At 41.5% G+C, this 23,377-nt stretch overlaps 1 protein-coding gene across 2 annotated transcripts; it reads left to right on the top strand.

The window, feature by feature from the left end:
• Positions 1-19,565, top strand: SLC11A2 (solute carrier family 11 member 2; the record flags this gene model as incomplete). 2 transcript variants are annotated; one of them, XM_079715307.1, is made up of 16 exons in its annotated part: positions 1-49; positions 1,506-1,657; positions 2,215-2,340; positions 2,776-2,895; positions 4,373-4,479; positions 5,224-5,294; positions 5,402-5,469; positions 6,852-7,007; positions 7,890-8,048; positions 8,881-8,967; positions 9,856-9,975; positions 10,130-10,279; positions 10,839-10,912; positions 11,534-11,687; positions 13,545-13,598; positions 19,488-19,565. In XM_079715307.1, the coding sequence occupies exons 1-16, from the start codon at positions 16-18 to the stop codon at positions 19,563-19,565; spliced, it is 1,710 nt and encodes a 569-aa protein (XP_079571433.1). In that variant the 5' UTR covers positions 1-15. The 2 variants fall into 2 exon arrangements, with proteins under 2 accessions (XP_079571433.1, XP_079571432.1); XM_079715306.1 differs by having other exon boundaries at positions 19,485-19,565.
• Positions 19,566-23,377: the final 3,812 nt, after the last annotated feature.

Below are 23,377 nucleotides of genomic sequence, written 5' to 3'. Positions count from 1 at the left end.
ACTCAGGTATCCACCATGGTGTTGGGTCCTGAACAGAAGACGCCAGATGGTAATTTACAGCTTTGTGTTATTGTCTAATTTTTATTTGGAATTAGGCTTAAGCCAGTAACAGAAATTTACCATATTGTCCTTCTTGTCTTCTGTTCCAACAAAAATTGTCCCCATCTCCTCTCCCCCAGCCAACAATATCATCATGGAGACCTGCTCCATTCAGAGGTCACCACCTGGTAACTTAGGCTGTAAATGAAAATGGATTTATAACCACAGAGACTTGCCTCATATCTTATTTCCAGTTCTGAGATGAGCCAAGATTAGCTACAAGTTTGGTTTCTATAGCAGTAATGCTTGTAAAGGCAGTATTATTTGCAGACCTGGCATAAAAACCTCTAGAGTGCTTTGTCTGCTCACGGCCCTTCAGATATGCATGGAACAGTAAAATACTGAGCCAGCACCTAATAGTGTATTTAATGAGACTTCTTAAGTGCTTTGACTAATCCTTCCTGATTCTGAATTTCTCCTTTAGAATTTCCATTCCTTTTCTGTACATTTCCTCCTCAGTTCAGTGCCACTTAAGGTGAAGTGGGTCAGTTCCCTATAGAAAGAAAGCTTTTGTTTTTCTGATTGGATGTTGCAAAGGTTTCTTGGAAACTCTGAGATTAGAGTTTTGTGGTTAAAAATAGCCATTTGAAGGCTACAGCAAACTGGGCTTTGTATTAGGCCTTTTCTCCCAGACCCTCCCCCTCCCTGCTTTAAAAATTAACTGCAAAATGTAGGATTTAAGGAAACACTGATGATTAATCTGAGATGAGCCCTCCTATCAGGAGGGTGACACCTCCCCCTCCCAAGCTCTTCACTGCAGGCCTTAGTCAGGAGGGTCCCTGTTTGGTGGTTTCCCTGCAGCTTCAGATTTTAGCCTGAAATGTGGCAGGAGTTTGCAATTTACACATTTTTGGAGAAGCCTGATGGAGGTATAATGTCCAAGGATGATTCTTTGAGTAAAGTCCTAACCAAATGATGGGGGGCGGGGAGGAGGAGAGAGGGGAGGGTCCCACTAGACTGACCTATTGCCTTTCTGAAAGTTAGGAGTTTAGGTTACCAGTGGGACTAGTCCATTGAGCCTAGACATCACTGTGTTTAGAAGAAAATGAAATGGTTCTAAAAATTGGCAAGTGGGAATAGAAGTGTGAAAGTAGGGGGAAACCATTGTGAGATTCATGCTGAAAACTGATGTAGAGCCGAGTGACAGGGCAACAGGGGTGAGAGGGAGCTTTTTTATCATAAGCGTTTTTGTACTTCTCAAATTTCCAGCCATGTGAACATATTGCCTATTCAGAAATTAATGTTTTAAAAATATAAATAAAAATAAAGTACTAGAAACTGAGATAGAGTCAGGCTGATCTTGTGCATTTAGGTATTAAAAAGATTTAATATCAGCATTTCTAAGGATGAGCCGTTAGTGTATTTTGCTCACTTTAATTCATTTCTTCTCAAACCTGTTAATTCAGAAGATGCTTCTGGAGACCATGGGGATTCTGCCAGTCTTGGGGCCATCAACCCTGCCTACAGTAACTCCTCTATTCCACAGTCCCCCGGGGGGCACTCAGAGGATCCTTTCACCACCTACTTTGATCAGAAGATCGCCATTCCTGAGGAGGAGGTTAGTGACAGGTCCTTGGAGGAAAACATTATTATCTAGGGGCAACCTATGAGTGGAAAGTCTGCTGGACAACTCCATACCAGCAGCTTCAGGCTTAATTCTGGCACGCAATCTCTGAAGACTGAATTTTTGTAATCAGAGTAAACAGAAACTGATAAGGAAACTGAGGGCCTTGAAAAACCCGTTGCCAAGTTGGACTAGTGAGCATTTTTTCATCAAGAAAGTATGAATTCCATGTCCCCTTTTTTACAGTGCCTTTTGTCCTATTTGGGTAGTGGTTGTGCACAGAGGTACTGATATTATTGCTTGGGTTTTAGAATGAAAGGCTGTTGGAAAGAGCAGGTAAGAGAAGGCCTCTTATTTGGACAGAGAGGTGGCCAGCTTATTGATGAGAAGTGGATAAGATGGACGTGAAACTTGGGCACACCCAGTATCCAACTTCCTAAATGTTCTTAGGAAGCCAATATTGCTGCTTTATATGTGACAAAATAATAGATAAATTAGATCAGCAGTTTGGAGGTGATAATCATTTTGATCTGTTTTCCTCTCTTGTACAGTACTCTTGTTTTAGCTTTCGTAAACTCTGGGCTTTCACGGGACCGGGATTTCTTATGAGCATTGCCTACCTGGATCCAGGAAACATTGAATCTGACTTGCAGTCTGGAGCAGTGGCTGGATTTAAGGTGAACATCGAGTCCCACCCCTTTCCCTTTTAAACACACGTAGCACACCACATCCTTTTCCATTTACTCTTTCTGTTGGATATGAACCTCAGCGGCTACATGCTGATACTTCGTTGGCTGTGACACTTCAGTGAAAAGTACTTTTCCATCTGTTTTAAAATTTTATTTTATCCACATAGATGGGTTTTTATTTTATTTTACCCACATAGTTTCCTTGAACAAAGGAGAAACTGCAGATGGGAGAAACTAAGGCTCAGAAAGGTGCAAGGTGACCTAGCAGGTTCTGTGCAGAACACGATGCAGAACTCAGGTCATTTGATTCCTGACCAGGGCTCTTTCCTGAACGTAGTGTTTCCCATTCACATTGCCAAACAACCAAACAAAAAGATCCCAGTTATCTAATGAGTGTAATGGTGGGATTTTGTTCTTCTCTAGTTGCTCTGGGTTCTTCTGATAGCCACCATCGTGGGGCTCCTGCTCCAGCGCCTTGCAGCTAGACTGGGAGTGGTCACTGGGCTGCATCTTGCTGAAGTGTGTCACCGTCAGTATCCCAGGGTGAGCAGTGTTTGTCTGTTACTCATATCATAGGTGACTCTGTGTCTGGCAACCTGTGCTGGCCCCCTTGTATACTGAAATAGTGGAGGATGTAGGGATCCGTGGCCCTGAGGACTGGGAACCCCAAGGGAAATTCTGTAGCCCCTCTTGCGGCTGACCCGTGTTTCTGTGCTCCTTCAAAATCTAACATGAGATTCACATTTACCAGAAAGCTTCCTTAGAAAAATTCTGTTTGAGTAAACATTTACCTTTCACTCTGCCTTTTGGTACCTAGCAGTGCCCAGTTCACAAAGGGGCAGGGGTATTCTGTCTAAGTACTTTCATTCATACATCCATAGTACTCCATCACTTTGCATTATGCATATTTTCTTTTTTGTTTGTCTTTGCCATAAATTTGAAGAAAGTGAGTTTTTTCCTTTTACTGCAAATTATTTATGCAGGATCTTTGGATTTGTTAATAATGATTTTTCAGTTTACCTTGACCCTGGAGTTTACACTGTCCTCTGTAGTTTCCTTCTGGATATTTTGGGCCTTTCTTGCTGCTACCTAAGGCAGGAATGGATGGACCCAATGTCTGGAAGACACCTTTAAACTGGCCTGATCTTTAGATAAGTACTAATCTACCTGCAGTTTGTCCTAAATGTTTAGTCTCCTTTTCTGGCTGTGAGAAAGTATCCTTACCTGTTTTTTTTTTTTCTTTTTCTTATATGCTTCTCAAAAAAACAACAAAACAAAACAAAACAAAACAAAACCTTGATAATTTATAATTTCTTTTAGCTTCTCTTTCTTCATGTATCTTAGCAGTTGTTTTTTGTGACATATCTTTTGGGTAGTAGGTACCTGGAGGTGTTTTTTTTTTTTTTTTCCCTGGCCTCAGTGAGCCAGCACTACTTAACTGCTTTCTGCTGGATTATTTGACCGGATTAGTTCCCAGATTTTGTTATAGGACACCCAATTCCAACCACTTTGCCCCGAGTCCCTTTGTATATTTGTCTTTTTTACTTGCTTGTGCATTACTACATTAAGGATGACTCCAACCTTTTCATGCTTGTTTTGTCTCTTCAGCTATGGTCAGGATAGATATTTTCTTCTGCAGCATTTCTATACTCTCCTGAACAATATTTTGACCATCTTAGCATCCATATTTTCCCCTAAGACTTTTAGGATTGTTTTCAGGCAAAAAATTAAGTGGAAATAATGGATGGAAATTCCATTCTTCTGTCAAGTGGAAAGGTAGGAGAAAAAAATTGGAGTCAGCCACTGCCCTGACCTTGACTCACAGTCTCTGCCACATAGAAGCAGTCTGGTCTTCTCCAGCAAGGGGCCAAGTGGAGCTGAGTTCTGGTACTTTATCTCTAGACCGAAAGCTTTTAAAGGACTGTTTATGGATCAGTGCCAAAATGTGAATTCCAAACTATGGGGGAAGTTCTTAGAAATGATTAATTAGAACCATATCTTTCTGCTGTTTGGTGTTTAGGTTCCACGAATTATCCTGTGGCTGATGGTGGAGTTGGCTATCGTTGGCTCAGATATGCAAGAAGTTATTGGCTCTGCTATTGCCATCAATCTCCTCTCTGTAGGAAGGTGAGGGGTTTTTCTCTAGAAAGTAATCAATGTTTTGCTAGATTTCCAAGCAAGTGTAAAATCAAAAACCCAACTCATTTTCAATTTTCAAGATTCAACTCAAGTATCAATACTTTTTCTGTGGAACCTTTCTGGAACCACCTTCTCTCTTGGCAAATGTAGGTTCTATATCTTCCATGTTTTTATGTTGGGTCATGAGACCCAACACACCCTTTATTATTCAGGGTGTGGCAGTGTGTATTACAGTTAATTTGTATGTCAGTTTATCCCACTAGACAAGTGAGCTCCTTGAGAGATAAGACCCATACTTTTCAGCTTTGTATCCTGGTTGTCTGAAATAGTAGACAAAGTTTGAATGAATGTGTTATTTTTATTTTTATTTTTTTGTGGTACGTGGGCCTCTCACTGATGTGGCCTCTCCCGTTGCGGAGCACAGGCTCCAGACACGCAGGCTCAGCGGCCATGGCTCACGGGCCCAGCCGCTCCACGGCATGTGGGATCTTCCCGGACCGGGGCACGAACCCGTGTCCCCTGCATTGGCAGGCGGACTCTCAACCACTGCGCCACCAGGGAAGCCCTGAATGTGTTATTTTACTTGGTGCTGTGCCTGGCCTCCTGTCACTGTTCCCTTTTCCCTAAGTCCTTGCTCCTCCAAGTGTTGTATAGCTGGAGAGCTGTTGGGAAGAAGTGTTTCTCAATGTTTCTTTTCTTTCCTTTAATCTCCATTTCTTATCTCTGACCTAGGGTCCCGCTATGGGGTGGAGTTCTTATCACCATTGCAGATACCTTTGTATTTCTCTTTTTGGACAAATATGGTAAGCAGAGTGGGAATGGAGGGGTCAGTCAAAGGAGCTGCTTTCCATGACGTGGCTGATGGGGAAGTCTGCCTTCTGTGAGCTCACTGCTGCATTTTCTCCCTTAGGCTTGCGGAAGCTAGAAGCATTTTTTGGTTTTCTCATCACTATTATGGCCCTCACATTTGGATATGAGGCAAGTGTTACAGGCTGTTCGTTAGCTTTTTAAAACAATTTTTTTCCCTTTTATTATGAAAGACAGTATTTGTTAACAAAAAGCCAAATTCAGTCCTGGGCAAATTTGGAAGGAATAAGAGGTAGCAAAGACTAGTGTCCAGGAAGGCCTGCAGGGACTCCTAGGTCAAAAATGATTAGAATTTCTAGGACTTCGCAGACTAGACTCCTTGGTTCCAAGTTGGCCATCCCAACAACAGAACAGCCTTGGAGAGGGTTAAGGAAGGGATTGCTGGGTTTTTCTTGGCTGTTACCTTAGAGGGATTCTGTTTTTGTTCATCCTGGTTGATAATAACTGCAGCTTGGACTTTCTCTGTAATGCAGCAGTTAATAAACTATAGGGGATATAGTGCATGTTTCCCAGTTTGTCCCCCAACCCAGATACTCCATTGGGTTAACCCTAACCCTACTGTTATATGCATCTACAGTAATAGCACCTTTCTATGTCCAATTGTTATAAACTGATTTCTGCTTATTGACCTAGCTAAACTTTTTTAAAAAAATTATTTATGGCTGCGTTGGATCTTCACTGCTGCACATGGGTTTTCTCTAGTTGCAGCGAGCAGGGGCTACTCTTCATTGCGGTGCGCGGGCTTCTTACTGTGGTGGCTTCTCTTCTTGCGGAGCACGGGCTCTAGGCACATGGGCTTCAGTAATTGTGGCGTGCGGGCTCAGTAGTTGCGGCGCACAGGCTTAGTTGCTCCACGGCATGTGGGATCTTCCTGGACCAGTGCTCGAACCCGTGTCCCCTGCATTGGCAGGCGGATTCTTAACCACTGTGCCACCAGGGAAGTCCCTGGCTTAGCAAACTTTTAAAAATGCATCTACTCTGTGAGTAAATGATACAGCTTCGTCTAAGGCTTCCAAGAGAAATGCCGAACCAGGAAAAAGTGTGTATGAGAAGTGTTTCTGAATGAGTCTCAGCAGACGCTAGTGGCAAACATAAGTGATTTTTATATACGTAGGTGAACACAGAAGCATGATTAGTGTGGGTAATCAAGAATTGACTCTGTATTCTTGGGTGTGTCTCACAGGAGTTACTGTGAAGCTAATATCAATAAGGCCCTTAGTAGCCATTTTATTTCTTTAGAGTATTAATTACATTCTCTACACATCTATTTTGTTTATCTAAAATATGATGTGAAATATCTGGATACCCCAGTCCTAAATTCTCTGACCTTGTACTGCTTGGTTTTTTTTGGATGGTTCTGTATTCCTCATTTCCTATGTAGTTGTTGATGAAGGGGTTTAAGGAGTAAAGGTTGGAGAGTGTTCCCTAGCAGTGTGTTACTCCCCTGGTCTCATATTCCAGTAAAGGCTAATAGCTGTTCGGTTGGTATGTAGTATGTTACAGTGAAACCCAGCCAGACCCAGGTCCTCAAAGGCATGTTCGTGCCATCCTGTTCAGGCTGTCGTACCTCACAGATCGAGCAGGCTGTGGGCATCGTGGGTGCTGTTATCATGCCACACAACATGTACCTGCATTCTGCTTTAGTCAAGGTAAGCAAGACCCATATCTCAGTGGCCTGTGTAGTTCATGGGATCTTTTCCTTTGGTTGCAAGGGACACACACTTAGTTTACAACTGTTAGAGCCCTGAAGGAGCAAGATGTTTTTCCACAGTTGGACTCCACACACTTGGACTCTGTTTTAATCACCAAGGTGACCAGAGATAACTGACCCCATAAAGAAGGGACTAAAGTCCTTCTTTTTTTTTTTTTTTTGCGGTACGTGGGCCTCTCACTGCTGTGGCCTCTCCCGTTGCGGAGCACAGGCTCCGGACACGCAGGCTCAGCGGCCATAGCCCACGGGCCCAGCCGCTCCGTGGCATGTGGGATCCTCCCGGACCGGGGCATGAACCCGTGTTCCGCGCATCGGCAGGCGGACCTTCAACCACTGCGCTACCAGGGAAGCCCCCTAAAGTCCTTCTTAAAAGGTCTGAAGGTGCACCGTGTCTCTGTGTTTAAATCTCAAAAGCCTGAGTGGCCTCGTGGAGGTCAGGAGGAAAGAGCCCAACCTGGCTTTTACCAGTTAGTCCAACACAATAGTTTGCTGGGAGATTTCAGAGACCTTTGTAATTAAGGTTATCTACCCATTAGGTGTGAAATCAGGTTGTTTTTGTAGGTCAGTGGTTCTTGCAGCCACAGTAACTGAGAGCTCAGCAGTCACTCGGTCACTTTTCCCTGTTTGGGGATGTGTGGTATCATCAAAGGGTCATGGAGTTCTTACTCAGTGAACCAGGATGTAAGCAGAGTCTCTCACATTTTATGTGGTCAGTTGTTTACCCTCTAGGTCTTTCAGCTGACTCCAAACTCATGAAATATTACAAGGAAACTTGTTCCAACTAGTCAAAAAAATGACCATTGCTGTTATCTCTCTCTAGTCCAGACAGGTAGACCGAGCCAATAAGGAGGAAGTTCGGGAAGCCAATAAGTACTTTTTCATTGAATCCTGCATTGCTCTTTTTGTTTCCTTTATCATCAACGTCTTTGTCGTCTCAGTCTTTGCTGAAGCATTTTTTGAGAAAACCAACGAGCAGGTGGTGAGTAAGCCAGGGTCCTGGGTGGTAGTGAATGTGAGGGTAAAGAGGAGGCTGGATTGGGGTAGGAAAAGGTGACAGTGACTTAGAGCTCAGGGGAAATAGATCTCAAGCCTCCATGCTGCTCACTAAATCACTGCACTAGTCGTGGTTTACAGTCTGGGGGCTGTGACCAAGCCTAGACCCATCTTTCCAAGCTTTTGACAGGGAAGGGAGCTTGCCTCAGACAAAGATTGCCTCATGCTATTATTGGTGGCTTCACGCCTGTTTGTCTCTTTGTCATCCCCTTTTGTTTCCTGCTTACCAACTACTAGCCACTTGCCAGTTCTGCCATTTGGTGGTGACAGGTTGGGAGGAGCCAACAAACAGAAAACAGAAACTGTGGCTATATAAACTGTCTTGTCCTTTTGAATTCTCTGTCATCTTGATTCCTGATTGCCTATCTAGTTTTGATCACTACTTTCTTATCTATAGGACCTCTGACTCCTGGCTCTGCTTTGACTAAGGACTCCCTATTCTGGATGTCCTCTCATATCTGAAGCCTTCTTAAGGGCCCTCGCCTCCTGTCGTCATTTAAAATGACCCAGCATTCATGTATTACCATGCACACTCTAACTCAGTAAATGTTTTTGATGGTATGGGGGTGTAGAAAGATTATGGAGGAAGACCTCAAGTGACGTTGCAGCCCGTCTCTGCCCTTATCACAACCTGTGTCCAGTGTCTTGCCTCCAGCATCCATCTCTTGGGTGACCTGTGTATAATCTGTAGGAGAGAGCCTCTTGTCTGGGTGCTGGCCTCAGAAGTAAAAGTTGTTCCTAAACCGCTTTGGTTTCAGGTTGAAGTCTGTAGAAATACCAGCAGTCCCCATACTCATCTTTTTCCTGACGATAACTCAACACTGGCTGTGGACATCTACAAAGGGGTAAACCTATTCAGATTTCTGATCTTTGCTCCTAAATCAGTATTCTTAGCATAGTAACTGGTCTCTTCTGTGGATTCACTTCAGAGCTCAGCATATCTTCTCCGGAGTGTGTTTTTTTCAGAGGTCCAGATGCCGCACAAGCCTTTTGGGTTACGTGGAAGGGAATAGAAGATCAGCTGAAAAGATGAATTGTATCAGCAATTCCCAAACTTGTGTTGATAGTATATTGTTCTATAGGACGTTAATTGGGGTGACTAAAGAAAGTGTTCCTGGGAATTACCTGGTGGTCCTGGTGGTCCGGTGGTCAGGACTCCGTGCTCTCTCTGCCGAGGGCCTGGCTTCAATCCCTGTTCAGGGAACTAAGATCCCATAAGCCGCACGGGGTGGCCAAAAGGAGAGAAAGTGTTCCTAGTAAAGTGGTGGTCTTTACTGGGGCCTCTCTGTCCCTTTTATGCTGGTTACATTGTGAACCTCCAACAGTAGAATATATAGTATGTAGCATTTGCAAAATTTATTTGAGCTCTCTCTTCATTCCTCTTACCATCTTGCAGAATAGGGTGTTAAGGAATTTAATTTGGGAAGTGTTGTGGACTTTTTTTTTTTTTTAATAGTTAAGATATAGGTTGAGGATAAAGGCTTTAGGAGCCTAGAGAAGAGAAGGGACTAGGCTGAGGAGAAATAAAGGTCCCTCCAGCAGAATTTAGGTTGAAAGCCTCTAGAATGAGGTCAGGACCTAAGTCTAGCTTCTGTTACAGTGCCCAGCACAGCGCTTGATATAGGTAGGTGCGTAGCCAGGAAGAGGGAGAAATGTCGCAGAGGAGTGCTATTTGGAGTGTTGTCTCAGGTGGTCTTTGACACAAACATATCTTTCTCCCTTGCCTCTCCCAGGGTGTTGTGCTGGGGTGTTACTTCGGGCCTGCTGCACTCTACATCTGGGCAGTGGGGATCCTGGCTGCAGGACAGAGCTCCACCATGACAGGAACCTACTCTGGCCAGTTTGTCATGGAGGTACCTACTGTTTGGACTGGGATAGACTAGAGGAAGAGGACATTGCCCTTTTGTTTCTTCTTAATCCCATGTATCTAAGGTCTTCCTGAACCTCCCCAGACCTTTTTCTGTGTCCTATACCAGACATTCATCCTGTTTCTGTGTTTCCTTCTAGGGATTCCTGAACCTAAAGTGGTCACGCTTTGCCCGAGTGATGCTGACCCGCTCTATTGCCATCATCCCCACTCTGCTTGTTGCCGTCTTCCAAGATGTAGAGCATCTGACAGGGATGAATGACTTCCTGAATGTTCTTCAGAGCTTACAAGTGAGGAGGGAGCTGGGGAAACTCACATCCCGTTGAGTCAGGCAGCATTTTTTATTGCCCTTAGTTACCAAGCCTAGTGCTGCATGCTGGGGAAAATTCAGAGGAAGAGAGAGGCACAGTCTTGGTCTATAGCAAATGCGTATGAAATCCCTGTCATCTAAAAGGCTTTTAGAAAGGGCTGGGTTTTTAAGCTTGGTATTTTTTTTTTGAGTGGGAATTATAAGCTATAATTACACATAGAACACAAAATTATTGTTCGTTAATCCAAGCAAACATTAAATAATGTATAGGACGCTGCTAGATTTTATGGAGATTAAGAAGACAAGGCAGATACAAATTTTGTATCTGACACTATGTATAAGACACTATGATCATAATTGATGCTAGGTTAATGACACCTCTACACATTTCCACATAATGCATGTTGGAATGATAGGGATCATTTCTCATGGAGTAGATGAGGCAGGGTCTGTGTTTCCCTTTTGCTAACAGGGCTACTCTCTGGGGTGATACAAGGACCCCCAGTGGCCCTATCTGATCTTAGTTTTTTCTTTTCCAGCTTCCCTTTGCTCTCATACCCATCCTCACGTTTACGAGCTTGCGGCCGGTAATGAGTGAGTTTGCCAATGGAATGTGAGTGTACTTCTTTTAGTTCCCCAAATATATATGGGGGAAGGGTATCTTCATCAAACAGGCCAGTCAGAAAATAAGTCACAGGGGAACTATATGCTTTGAGAGGTGATTGCTAAAGCTGCCCCCTTGGTCTTTGACTTAGAATATGGACACTGTGAATGTAACAAAGGAGGGCAAGCACAGTTTTCATTTCTGGGGGAAATTTTTCAGTTTTTAGGGCTTTAACTCTTTAGCTTCAGCCACTGAAGTTTAAAGCACCTTAATTCCATGTTAAATGATCTTGATGAGAAAGGCATGAACTAATACCTTTCATATACATCTTTAAAGGACATGGTTTATTTGAAATGACTTGTTACACCTCTAGGGACTCATGACTTTTTGCATTTTCAGGGACTTAAATAATAGGGATTATTTGATAGTGTTTTTTTTCCCCCCTCTTTCTCCCTATCATTATGTAACTTTGGCTCATTTAACCTAATCTGGGACATAAGAACCACTTTTCAGTTCATTTTGAAATGCCTCTTAACTCCTGTCCTGTGTACCCCAAAAGACACAGTGTCTTTTTATGTTTGTGGACAGGTTGGGCTATTCCACCAATAATTGTGTTGTTTCTTTTTACAGAGGCTGGAGGATTGCAGGCGGTATCTTGGTCCTTATCGTCTGTTCCATCAACATGTACTTTGTCGTGGTTTATGTCCAGGAACTAGGGCACGTGGCATTGTATGTGGTGGCTGCTGTGGTCAGCGTAGCTTATCTGAGCTTTGTGTTTTACTTGGTAAGTCCATTTGGGAGGGGGCAGGGGCATATAGGTATCAGGGTGGTCGAGGTGTGGCTAACACTCAGAAATGAAAGGACCTGAAAGAGTTGTTAAACCAGCTGTGATTAAACAATATTTTTAACCGTAAAATTTACCTTGGTTCCTAAGAGCTATCATTTTTTAATTTCTGTCACTCCTGTCTGGTTTCCATTCTTAATAATTCCTAACAAGAGAGCGTAGTATGTTTGAAGAACTAAAAGAAGATCAGCAGTGTAGAAAGTAGAGAGTGGTACGAGATGGGATTGGAGAAGGGAGCTGTGGAGTGTGAGTTCCAATCTCTGGAGAGCAGCACATGTGGGTTCACAGCCCTGCCCAGCTCTACTACTTAATAGCTATCCAATAAGGATGTAAGTAAATAGTGATATTCTCTCATTGAGTTATTCTAGAGTTATTTTAAAATGATGGTTATAAAATATAGCTACACAGAAAAGGAATGCAAAATTGTGTTTACCTAGATAATCAAAAAATTTTTCAAAAGTCCAGAGTAAATTATGTAAAAATAGTAATAGTTGTTGTCTTAGGCTGGTGGGATTATGGATATATTCTTTTCTCTATTTTCCAGATCTTCTGTAACATTACTTATATTAATGAAAAGCAGCTACAGCAACAACAAATCCACCTCCCTATTCTACACACGTTTCTCTGAAAAACACAGGAGTTGAGGATTAGGGACAGCAAACTTTATACCATGTCTGCTACAGAGAATGGCAGGGATGGAGGGTGGAAACCACTGCTCATCTTTATAACACTTACCTAGTCCCCATGCCAATGTCTGCTACAGGTTATGTACTTGATTGAGAAAATCATTTTAGTGAATATTGAAAAATTATGCCCTGGATGGATATATCCCTTCTTTTTTCCTCCCCAGTAAACCATGGGCATGCTAAGATTGTGCTGACTATAATATAGGGACTTATTCCAAGGAAACCCAAGTAACTGAGTATGTCCTTGACAGAAACTGTTTTAAAAATTTGCTATAGAACTTAAGGGACACAAATTTGCTATAGAACTTAAGGGAACTTCCTTCGTGCAAATTGGTTATGAAGGTGCGGAGTTCTCAGGCAGCCTGAGACTATTGAGATTGTTGAAGACCCATTTTTTAAAATAAATTTATTTGTATGTTTGTTTGTTTGTTTGTTTATGGCTGCATTGGGTCTTCGTTGCTATGTGCGGGCTTTCTCTAGTTGTGGCGAACGGTGGCTACTCTTCCTTGTGGTGTGTGGGCTTCTCATTGTGGTGGCTTCTCTTGTTGTGGAGCACAGGCTCTAGGCGTGCAGGCTTCAGTAGCTGTGGCATGAGGGCTCAGTAGTTGTGGCTCCTGGGCTCTAGAGCACAGACTCAGTAGTTGTGGCGCACGGGCTTAGTTGCTCCACGACATGTGGGATCTTCCTGGACCAGGGCTCGAACCCGTGTCCCCTGCATTGGCAGGCGGATTCTCAACCACTGTGCCACCAGGGAAGTCCCTGAAGACCCATATTTAAGGCTTAGGGCTGATTCTAGAGTGAATTACTACTGTTTAGCTCCAAAACATATACTTATAGAGCAGCTCAGGAGACTATAGCAGTTGTATTAGCCAATCAGTCATTCCCCCCATCGTGAGGAATGGGGTAGGACTGAAGAAAAGTGGTCTTCAGGGAACTCTCCCAGTCAGCTAAAAGAAACAAACCAAACACAAAGCAGTAGGAACAGAGGGAACTCAGTATTGAAAATAGTATGGCAAAAGAGGTTTGTATCTGAGCAGTGCAATGTAGGCAGTCATGGGTAAGAGGGCTCTTCAGAGAGGTCGGTGAATGATGACTGTATTTTCTCTTTCAGGGTTGGCAATGTTTGATTGCACTGGGCATGTCCTTCCTGGACTGTGGGCACACGGTAAGCATCTCTAAAGTCCTGCTGACCGACGGAGCCACCAGTGGCTATACTAAGTAAACACTGGGTCAGTCTGTCTGTCTTCCACAGGTAGCCATCAGAGCCAGTGTGTTGCTATGGTTTACTGTGTGAACATAGCCAAAAGTATGTGCTGTTGCACAGACTGCATTTAGGACTCAACTGTTTGTTGGGAAAGGCTTTGCATATGTGTTTGAAAGAAGCCATTATTTTTCTTCCTGACCTCCTAACCTGGGAACTGGATAAGGTAGGGTCCTTGAAAAGCTGACATCTGCTGCTCTCAAACAACACTAAACTCTTTAGCTGCCCAAGGGCCAGCTTGTTTTACCTTTCTGAGAGATAATCATCTGTGCATGATTCTTAACAAGACTGACTATATGTTAAGAAAACGTATTTGGAAAATGCAGTAAATTTTTCATGATACAAATTACAGAATGGGTATGCAAGTTTTGTTTATCAAAAGATAATGGATTTTAAAAGGCTGAGAAATACCTTCCTTATGCATACCCTTTGAATTATTTTAATTAAAAAAAAATAAAATCTCAGCTAGGGTGGTTTGATCCATTTGAAATATAAAATTATGAGATATCTACCTCTATCAGGTTCAGGATTCTTTTAACTTATTTTCACTTTAAATTTCTCTGGATGTTAAGAGGGGTGAGAAAGCATAAAGAAGATGGTAAATGGACAGATAGCAAAACTCACCTGTAGGTGGTGGTTACTCATCTCATTTGAAAATCACTTCGACGATTTTCCTCAGAGACTGAAAGCTTATCGAAATTTTCTTGGGAGTTCTAATTTTAATAACTTTCATGTTAGTACCAAGCTTTCCTGATGGTATTTCTTCTTGAGCACTTAGAGTCATGAAACCTTCACCTTCCTCCTCCAGGAGGGTGGTGATAGAAAGAGATGGTAGTGCTTATGCACTGATGTTCTCATGAGACTTTGGGGTGAGGAGGAAAACTTGAAAGAAGAAGAGCCATCTGTTTTATTCCTAAAAGCCACCTTCTACCAGAATCGTCACCTTTTTCTGAAGCATGCCCAAGACGACTTGCAAGGCAATCTCAGGAGCTCTGGATCTAACGGTTGCAAAGCTCGCTCGCTCTCAGCAAGTCCTTAGGTATCACTATGGTTACAAAGATCTCTCAGCAGGGTTGTGCTGGGCTACCTTTCTTCAGCCATTCCCTCAGAGGGAAAAACTTTGAGACCAGATGGTGGAGCTCTGGAATCAGAGGAAATGGGTCCCTTCAGCATGCAGCTGCTGCTCTTCAGCCACTTCTGACATGTTTACATGTGGAGCCTGAGACTATGTGATTATCTCAAACCAGATCACATTTGTCTGATGGAGATAAATAATCAAGTCTTTTATAGCCACTGACTTGGAGAGAACAGTAATGGGAATGGCATTGAAGGACTTTTCATTTTTGGTGTTTTCCTTCTGGAGTCCTTGTTGATTGATGTTCTCTGTTCACCTGAGCTCCTAAAGGCATTATTGCCGATACTTTGTACACAGTTAAAAGCATAGACTGAATGGACTGTCTTTTATATGGCATTAAGGGTAAACTACTATGTTTCACTGACCATACCTTTATCTCAGCCCCTCCAGTGATGCAGCACAGGATCATGAGAGACAAATTTCCCTAACTGTCCCTCCTCATACCCCTCCCTCTCCCCTACCATCATTCCCCAAACTGGCATAAGAGCATACTGAAGATATCAGGGACTGACACCTTAGGCTCTCGTCTGGCTGCTATAGGTGCGGGCCACACTGACAAAGTTCTTTGTAAAGACACTACAGTAACATTTACCTTTGCCCTCAGTCTGGGTGAGTCCAGTCAGTCTCAGATTCACAAATATTTAGAAGCCCAGGTAAAAGCTGCTAGTTTTCTTTGAAAAGTTATATATATGACTTGCAATGATGGAAAATTTCTTCCCAGTTAAATGGCATTTTATATCAGTGTGTGTGTAGTATTATTCAGTGTTAAAAACACTCCCATACTGTATTCCACTTGATCCTCTCAGATAGAAAGTGTACTTTCTTGTCAGCCAGTACTTTGGGTACAGTAAACAATGTTTAGGACTGAAGTCTTCCAGTGCCAGCATGTGCGGTATGTTTGTGTGGAATGTTTAAGGATATACAATTGTATTTCATGTAAACTGGTCCTTGTTCTTCATAAATGTGGCATGAAATAATTGTGCTGCTGCAGCATACTGGGAATTAACAGGGATGGGAAAGAGCTGCAGTTTGGCTCCTGTGAGGTCCTGCTAGTGGTTTTAGGAGTGATTACAGCAAGTTTTTAGTGATCATTTAACAATATGTAAACTTGGTTTGTAATTAAAAAGTTTTTTTTCCTTTTTCCAATTTGGTTTCCTGGGTATTTTTTTAACTTTGAAAATACTTTATTAATGGGGCGTCAACCACTTTGAAATATTGAAACATCAACTACCACCTGGAATGACATACTAAACTCACACTGTTAGTGATTTTTTCTCTTTAGAAGAGAGAGACAAATACAGTTGATCTCTGGACAACCCAGGGTTGGGGCACTGACCCTCCATGGAATAAAAAATCTCTGTAAAATTTATATTTGGGCTTTCATGTTTATAGTCGGCCCTTCATGTCCAGTGTTCCTCCGAATCTGTGGTTCCGCATTCTCAGATTCAACCTGCCTTGGGTCATATAGTACTGTAGTATTTACCACTGGGGAAAAAAATCCATGTATGAGTGGACTCACGCAGTTCAAATTCATGTCATTTAAGGCTCAACATAGGTTTAGTTCCCAGAAGACTTGAAGAATTGCAGACACCAAACACTAATTTCTATTACCCACTTAGTCAGATAGTTTTGCCATTGCTAAAGGTTACATCATTACCATATTTAAAGTTGAAAAAACATTGTCATCTGGCCTTTTTCTGCTCTAAGCTGAACATTTCTCTATCGGTAGTCTTGTTTCACCATTGAGGTCTTTTATATTCTGTATATGCTGCCAATAAAAAGTATGAGTATTTGAAAAGAGAAACCAAAATTGTTTAGGTTAAAAATGAAAGCATTTTGGCAGACCTGATATATATGGAAATATTGGCGCCGTTTAATAAAAACAAAGACAGAGCTCAGACACAGTAAACTACTAGCCTTGTCACCAAACACATGGCAGGAAAATCTAAGTCAGCACTTAATTTGTTTCAAGAGTGTCACTAGAACTTCATTTTTCCCTTTCTCTGTTGCAAGCTTTCCCTGTCTGTCTTACAGGAGCTGAATACTGTAAGTAGCACCATAGAAGTTGTCTGGCAATTTTGTTCTCCATGTTGTCCTTCCTCATTTAGCTCTCCCTTCTAACTTTGTTTTTGTTTAAATCTTTTTTTTTTTTTTTTTTTTTTTTTGCCTTGCTGCGTGGCTTACGGGGTCTCAGTTCCACTCGGGCCCATGGCAGTGAAAGCCCAGAATCCTAACCACTAGGCCACCAGGGAACTCCTTACTTTGGATTTAATTTCAGAACTAAAATAGGATGCATAACAATTTGAAGATCCTGATTTGAGATATTTCCTTTAGCTCTGCCCTCTGGAGTACTTTCTGTTCCTTCCTTGGATAGGACCAGTGAATCCAAATGTGTCACCTTCTCTTGGCACCTTGGCTTTTGAATGTTAAAAATGACTAACACACTGCTATGTGCTAGTCAGGGTCTTTGCACTCATATGATCTCGTGTAATTCTTATAACAAGAGGATCAGCCTCTATATAGATAAGGCAACTGAAGGACCAAAAAGTAAAATAATACATCACTAAAAAGTGGGCAATTGGCATTTCAACTTGACTAGCTTAATTCCAGAGCTCACATCATCATTACCAATCATCCTATGTAATATATAGTATACACTTCATGCGCAGTTAAGACACCAAGCTTTGGTGTCTAGCAGCACCAAGAACAGCAACATATCAAAGATACTTTGCTTGATACTCTGATTAGTGCTAGAATATGTTTTAGATCAAAAGCTGCCAACTGGTATGCTAATTTTGTTTGGCCTGTGCTAAATTTTAAAAAGTACCTGAATGCTTTTTGAGGTAGGTGTGGAAAATGGGCAGGGCCCTCTATGATCCTACCCCAGGAATAACTAAGGACTAATAGTTTATTCATTTGCATACCTCTCTGCCCTTGAAAGGTTTAGCCAATTCCTGTGCAATTTACCCCATCTCTTAGTGCCTCCGAGCAATATGACAAACTTCTCCAATGAAGGAGTGCTCTCTACTAAGTCACCTAAGTGATACAACCTGGAGGTCATGGGACTAAAAATGCAACCCTTGTTTTCTACATAATGAAGAAGCTCAGCACCTTAGCTCACTTGAGAAAAGACTGCAGTGAATTGTCAGTGTATCTGACAATCGCTCTTGGTTACTAAAACTTGAGTCATAAGACCCTAAAGTGAGTAAGCAAGCTGAAGTCTGAAGTGCTGTTCTGCCCTAAGGCCAGTGTGACTCAGTCATTTCCTAGCCCACTAGTTGAGAATAGTTTTATCTTGGGCTCCATTTAGTTTCATCTTCACACAGTCATCACAAGCTTGTGAGGTATACAGGGCAATTTGTAATGTGTTAAAAAATTATTGAAGACTGGAACTTCCCTGGTGGTCCACTGGTTAAGACTCCGCACTTCCACTGCAGGGGGCGCAGGTTCGATCCCTGGTTGGGGAACTAAGATCCCGCATGCTGCGTGGCACAGCAATTACTGAAGACTAACATGAGATAGCTTATTAATGTACTTGACATTTTCAAATGTAGCATTTATTCCCATTTTACAAATAAGTAGGATAAGGCTCAAGAAAGATACATGACTTGCTCAAGGTCATAGGAAGTGGCAGAGTTGGAGCTTGACCCCAACTCCAGTTCCTTTTCCACTATGTAATAGAAACATTTTCTTTCTATGAATTTATAGTGTGCATTCGGCATCCTGAGCACTCATATGATTTCATTTAATTCTTATAACAAAAGGATCAGCCTCTATACATGTGAGGCAACTGATAGGCCAAAAAGAGTTTGTTGTTGACAAGGGGCAACAACATTCCTAAAACTCCAAGTAATAACAGTAGGGCTAAAAGGAGACTCAGTGATTGTCCCATGGTGAATTCGGAGGAAAGAAAAAGTAAGATACAACTTCACAGATGCCAACACAAACCATCTGGATTCAGGTCTCCAGGGGTGGGTCTGACAACGTGTTTTAAAAGCAACAGAAGTGATTCTAATTCAGCCTGATAAACGTTTGGGATCCGTAGCTCATCTCTTCTCTTAGTACATGCCATTTTGTTTTTTTTAATGAAAGGCTTTGCTTTGGTCATGTGCCAAAGGATAATAGGGCCCAGATAATAGGGTCAGGATTTAGATTATTTGCAATTTGATTTCTTTTTTTTTGACCGTGCTGGGCAGCTTGTGGGATCTTAGTTCGCCGACCAGGGATTGAACCTGCTCTCTCAGCAGTAAAAGCCTGGAGTCCTGAGCACTGGGCAGCCAGAAAATTCCCTGAAATTTTATTTCTAACACACTTGGTATTAAAGTACAAAAGCTCGCACTGCATTTGCTCTTAATATCCTGGTCAGAAACAATCATCCTGAGGCAGAGTGTGTCGCAAGAATAGTCAAAGTGCAAATTTTCCTGAGGGCATTCGGTACTATCTCAATCTTTAACTATTTCGGCTCCTAGCAATTATTTTATATACAATAAATCATTCATGTATCTGTAAGCCACTTCTTTTCTGAAATGAAAATCTATATAGCAGAACTGAAAAAAGACCTACATTGATATGCTGATTATAGGTACTTAAATGCCAAATTCAATATTTAAATACTTGCAAATCAGTCTAACCCTTTTCCATCTTTTTGTCCTCAGTACCTACGTCTGGGATTGACAGTTCAGCCTGAACTCTACCTTCTGAACACCGTGGATGCTGACTCACTTGTGTCTAGATGACTGACAGCCTGAGAGACTCTATAGGACCCACTTTCTCTTAGTCCTTTTGTGCCAAGTGTCCTGTTAACGTATCTCTGTTAGTTCAGTGGTGAGTTTTGTTCAACCATTTTGAGCAAAAGGCAAAGATTTCCTCATGGGACGGGTGTTAAAAGCTGACAGCTTTAAGTGTAGGTCAGAGACCTGCAGAGTCCTGCAACTGCCAGAGTTAAATTTTTAGCCTATGATGGTCACACCCCTATGGGCTTGTGTCTCGACTTATGGAATTTTAAAAATATATATGTGTGTATGTTTAGGTAAACCTGAACATATCAGTTTGGGTAGAGTTTTAAAGTTATATAAAAATGATCTTTTGTATTTTTTTAACAAATGTTGCTCAGATAAATCATATTTATTTTGTCTGGATCGCAAGTGACAAAGGAAAAGGAGCACTGTTCTTTTTCAGAGTGAACTGGTCAAGCTGACTTACTTTTAAAGTGATACTTGACTATAGCCAGTTAAATTTCACTTTGATTTTTATTAACCAAACCTTGGTAACTACTGATACTGGCACATCATTTCCAAAGAAAACACTTCTTCTATTCGGCATATTTAATCCTGGTTGTCGGTGTGCTTTGTGATTGTTATTTTATTTGTTGCTTTTCTTGAGTTTTTTTCAGAGATATGATAGTATTTACCAAAGAGCTTAATGCCTACAAACAGGATCCAGAAATCACACTTAAACCAATGATCAGTTTTCCCTGCTGCATTGTAACTCAGCCCGTTCTAGCATTTAAGTTGTAGGTATAAAAAGAATTCTAACATTTAACTTTGTAAGTCCCAACAGAAGATAATGGAGGTATTAGTTTTCTTTCTGATGTGTGTATAGTCCCACCAAGTCTTTTCTTCCCACTTTTCCCATTAACACTCCAAACACCATTTCTAGGTCCAAAGTCTATTTCCCGGCGTGGCTAATATTTCTAATGCTGACTCTCCTAGGGAATGCTAAGCGTTTTAAGTTATATATACCAAGTATAATAGTATGAGATGAGAACTAGACTGGGACTTGGAAGATTTGTCCACATGTCACAAGCTGCCTGCCTACATGTGGCTTATAGATATTTTTTGACCCCCTCTTCCTAACCAGGATTTTTTTTCCATAAAATTTTTATAATAAAACATTTAATATTTAAAACTTGAAAGTTTCTGCATAACGATCTGATTGAAAAGTCAGAAGATTTTCAACACTGGGCCCACGTTCCTTCACGGAAGTGCAGTTGGCTTGAACTGAATGGCAGCTATCCATTTTTTTTTTTTTTTTTTTACATCTTTATTGGAGTGTAATTGCTTTACAATGGTGTGTTAGTTTCTGCTGTATAACAAAGTGAATCAGCTATACATATACATATATCCCCATATCTCCTCTCTCTTGCGTCTCCCTCCCACCCTCCCTATCCCACCCCTCTAGGTGGTCACAAAGCACCGAGCTGATCTCCCTGTGCTATGCGGCTGCTTCCCACTAGCTATCTATTTTACATTTGGTAGTGTTATATAAGTCCATGCCCAGCTATCCATTTTTAATGGAATATACTCCAGGGTGGCATCCATGCCTTCTTTCATTTCCTTCCAGCCCCAAAGGCATTGAGTTTGCAAACCCTGCAGCCTTTGTGTGTTTGAGCATCACTTTTCTCTTTCAGCATAAAAATTAAATATCCAACCTCTCTGCCTTATTTTATTTTTTTTCTGCCTTATTTTAAAACTTAGCACCTTTCAGTAAGACTTAAAAAAATCCAGACAGTGCCTATGTTCACTTATAATGATTTGATCCTCTAAGTGGCAGGGATTTTTTCCAAGATGATACTTTCAAATTCCCTCATTTCTACTCCATGGCCCTTGAAACTTCTGATAAGAGGGGCAGCCTTGCAACCTAGGTTAGAGACCTTCTGATCTCAAAAATGAAACTGAGTTAACGCCACTTACCAGCTTTTACTTGAAAAAGCAACTTAAAAAATGAGTTTCAGTGTTTTGGTTTCTTTATACAGAGACAGCAATCTAGATGAATCAGTTTGTTGGATTTTCCTCCCTCCATGGGCAATTTCATTTCTCAGTAGTTTCACTACCAGAGAATATTTGGAGAAAGCAAAAAAAAAAAAATCCTGTTTTGCAACTAATAAAAAGATAAGGTGGTTGGTTAAACAGAGATGAAGTACTTGAGGGGTTTCTGTAGCTTTTCTCCGTTCTTTAACTGTATGTTACTAGGAACAGACTAGAATTTACAAAAATTTATAAGTATACCCCTCAGGTCATGTAACTCCTGTAATCAGAAAATTTGATAATAAAGCAAACTGAATCATGCTAAAACCAGTAGAGAAGATTGATGTCTAAAGAGTGAGTCTTGGGTAAAGTTTTATGCTAAGTTAAGAATATTTAATTATTCTTTAATTTATGATTTACAAATCTGGATTTCTATGTTATGTGCTTATATAGATATTAATATATTCAATCTTTTTTTTTTTGGCCGTGCTGTGCAGCATGTGGGATCTTAGCTCCCCAACCAGGGATTGAACCCTCGCCCCCTGCAGTGGAAGTGTGGAGTCTTAACCTCTGGATCGCCAGGGAAATCCCAGTATATTCAATCTTAAGATTAACCTAGATGCATATACTCACTCAGTTCCTGGGGTTTAACACTGTGGAGTCAATTTTTTAAAAGGATGCTCTGACAGTGTATACCCAGAATGTTAGAAAAATGCAATTAAATAATTGTTACTGAGCAGCTGCTGCTACCTACCTGTGTGTTGGCTTAATATAAAAGGCAGTCAGAGCATATCCAGGCACATGAAATAGTTTAGTCAGTGAGGCAGAGGTTACAGCAGACGATGAAAATAGCCTTCTCAGTTTTAAACATTATGATATTAAGCCACCAAACCTTTGCCCCAGTAGTATTGTGCAAATTCAGGTACTGTATTTTATCTATTTATAAGGTCCTCCTGCAACGGCCTCCCATCTTTACCCAGGCTAATGTGGGTAAATGGGCATCTTGCATACTTAACTTTTCTCCATACAAGATTTTACATTTTAATTTAAACATAATTTGTGAGCTCTCATGCATAATACTCTTAATAAATATTTTTCATTGCTTTTCTCAAGCAATAAATATATTACTTCAGTACTTTCAGAGTAGGATTATGACAAAATTCTGGAATCTCTTGGGTTTTGTGAGAAAAGCCCATTTCTGATTAAACACTTCAGTTAATCTATTTTTACTGCTGAGCATATATTGAGAGAGTGGGATCTTTCTGGTAGCCTGATTAGAAGTATCTTTTCATTGTGTAATCAACATGAAGGATGACATTTCTATTCCAGCCATCTTAAATTTTTCTGACTTTCATGGAACATATTAGAGCCAACTGCTGGAATATTTACTCTAGTAGAATAAAGTAGTTGGATTCTTTCCTTGCCTTTTTAAAAATTAATTTATTTATTTATGGCCGCACTGGGTCTTTGTTGCCGCACGCGGGCTTTCTCTAGCTGCAGAGAGTGGGGGCTACTCTTCATTGCAGTGCGCGGGCTTCACATTGCAGTGTTTTCTCTTGTTGCAGAGCACAGGCTCTAGGCGTGTGGGCTTCAGTAGTTGTGGCTCACAGGCTCAGTAGTTGTGGCTTGCAGGCTCTAGAGCAGAGGTTCAGTAGTTGTGGCACACAGGCTTAGTTGCTCCGCAGCATGTGGGATCTTCCCGGACCAGGGCTCGAACCCGTGTTCCCTGCAATGGCAGGCGGATTCTTAACCACTGCGCCACCAGGGAAGTCCCTCCTTGCCTATTTTCTAAGGAGGACAGT

The sequence above is a fragment of the Hyperoodon ampullatus genome (genome assembly GCF_949752795.1).
Source record: "Hyperoodon ampullatus genome assembly, chromosome: 11".
In the NCBI taxonomy this organism is placed as follows: domain Eukaryota; kingdom Metazoa; phylum Chordata; class Mammalia; order Artiodactyla; family Ziphiidae; genus Hyperoodon; species Hyperoodon ampullatus.
This window is presented reverse-complemented; position numbering and strand designations above follow the sequence as displayed.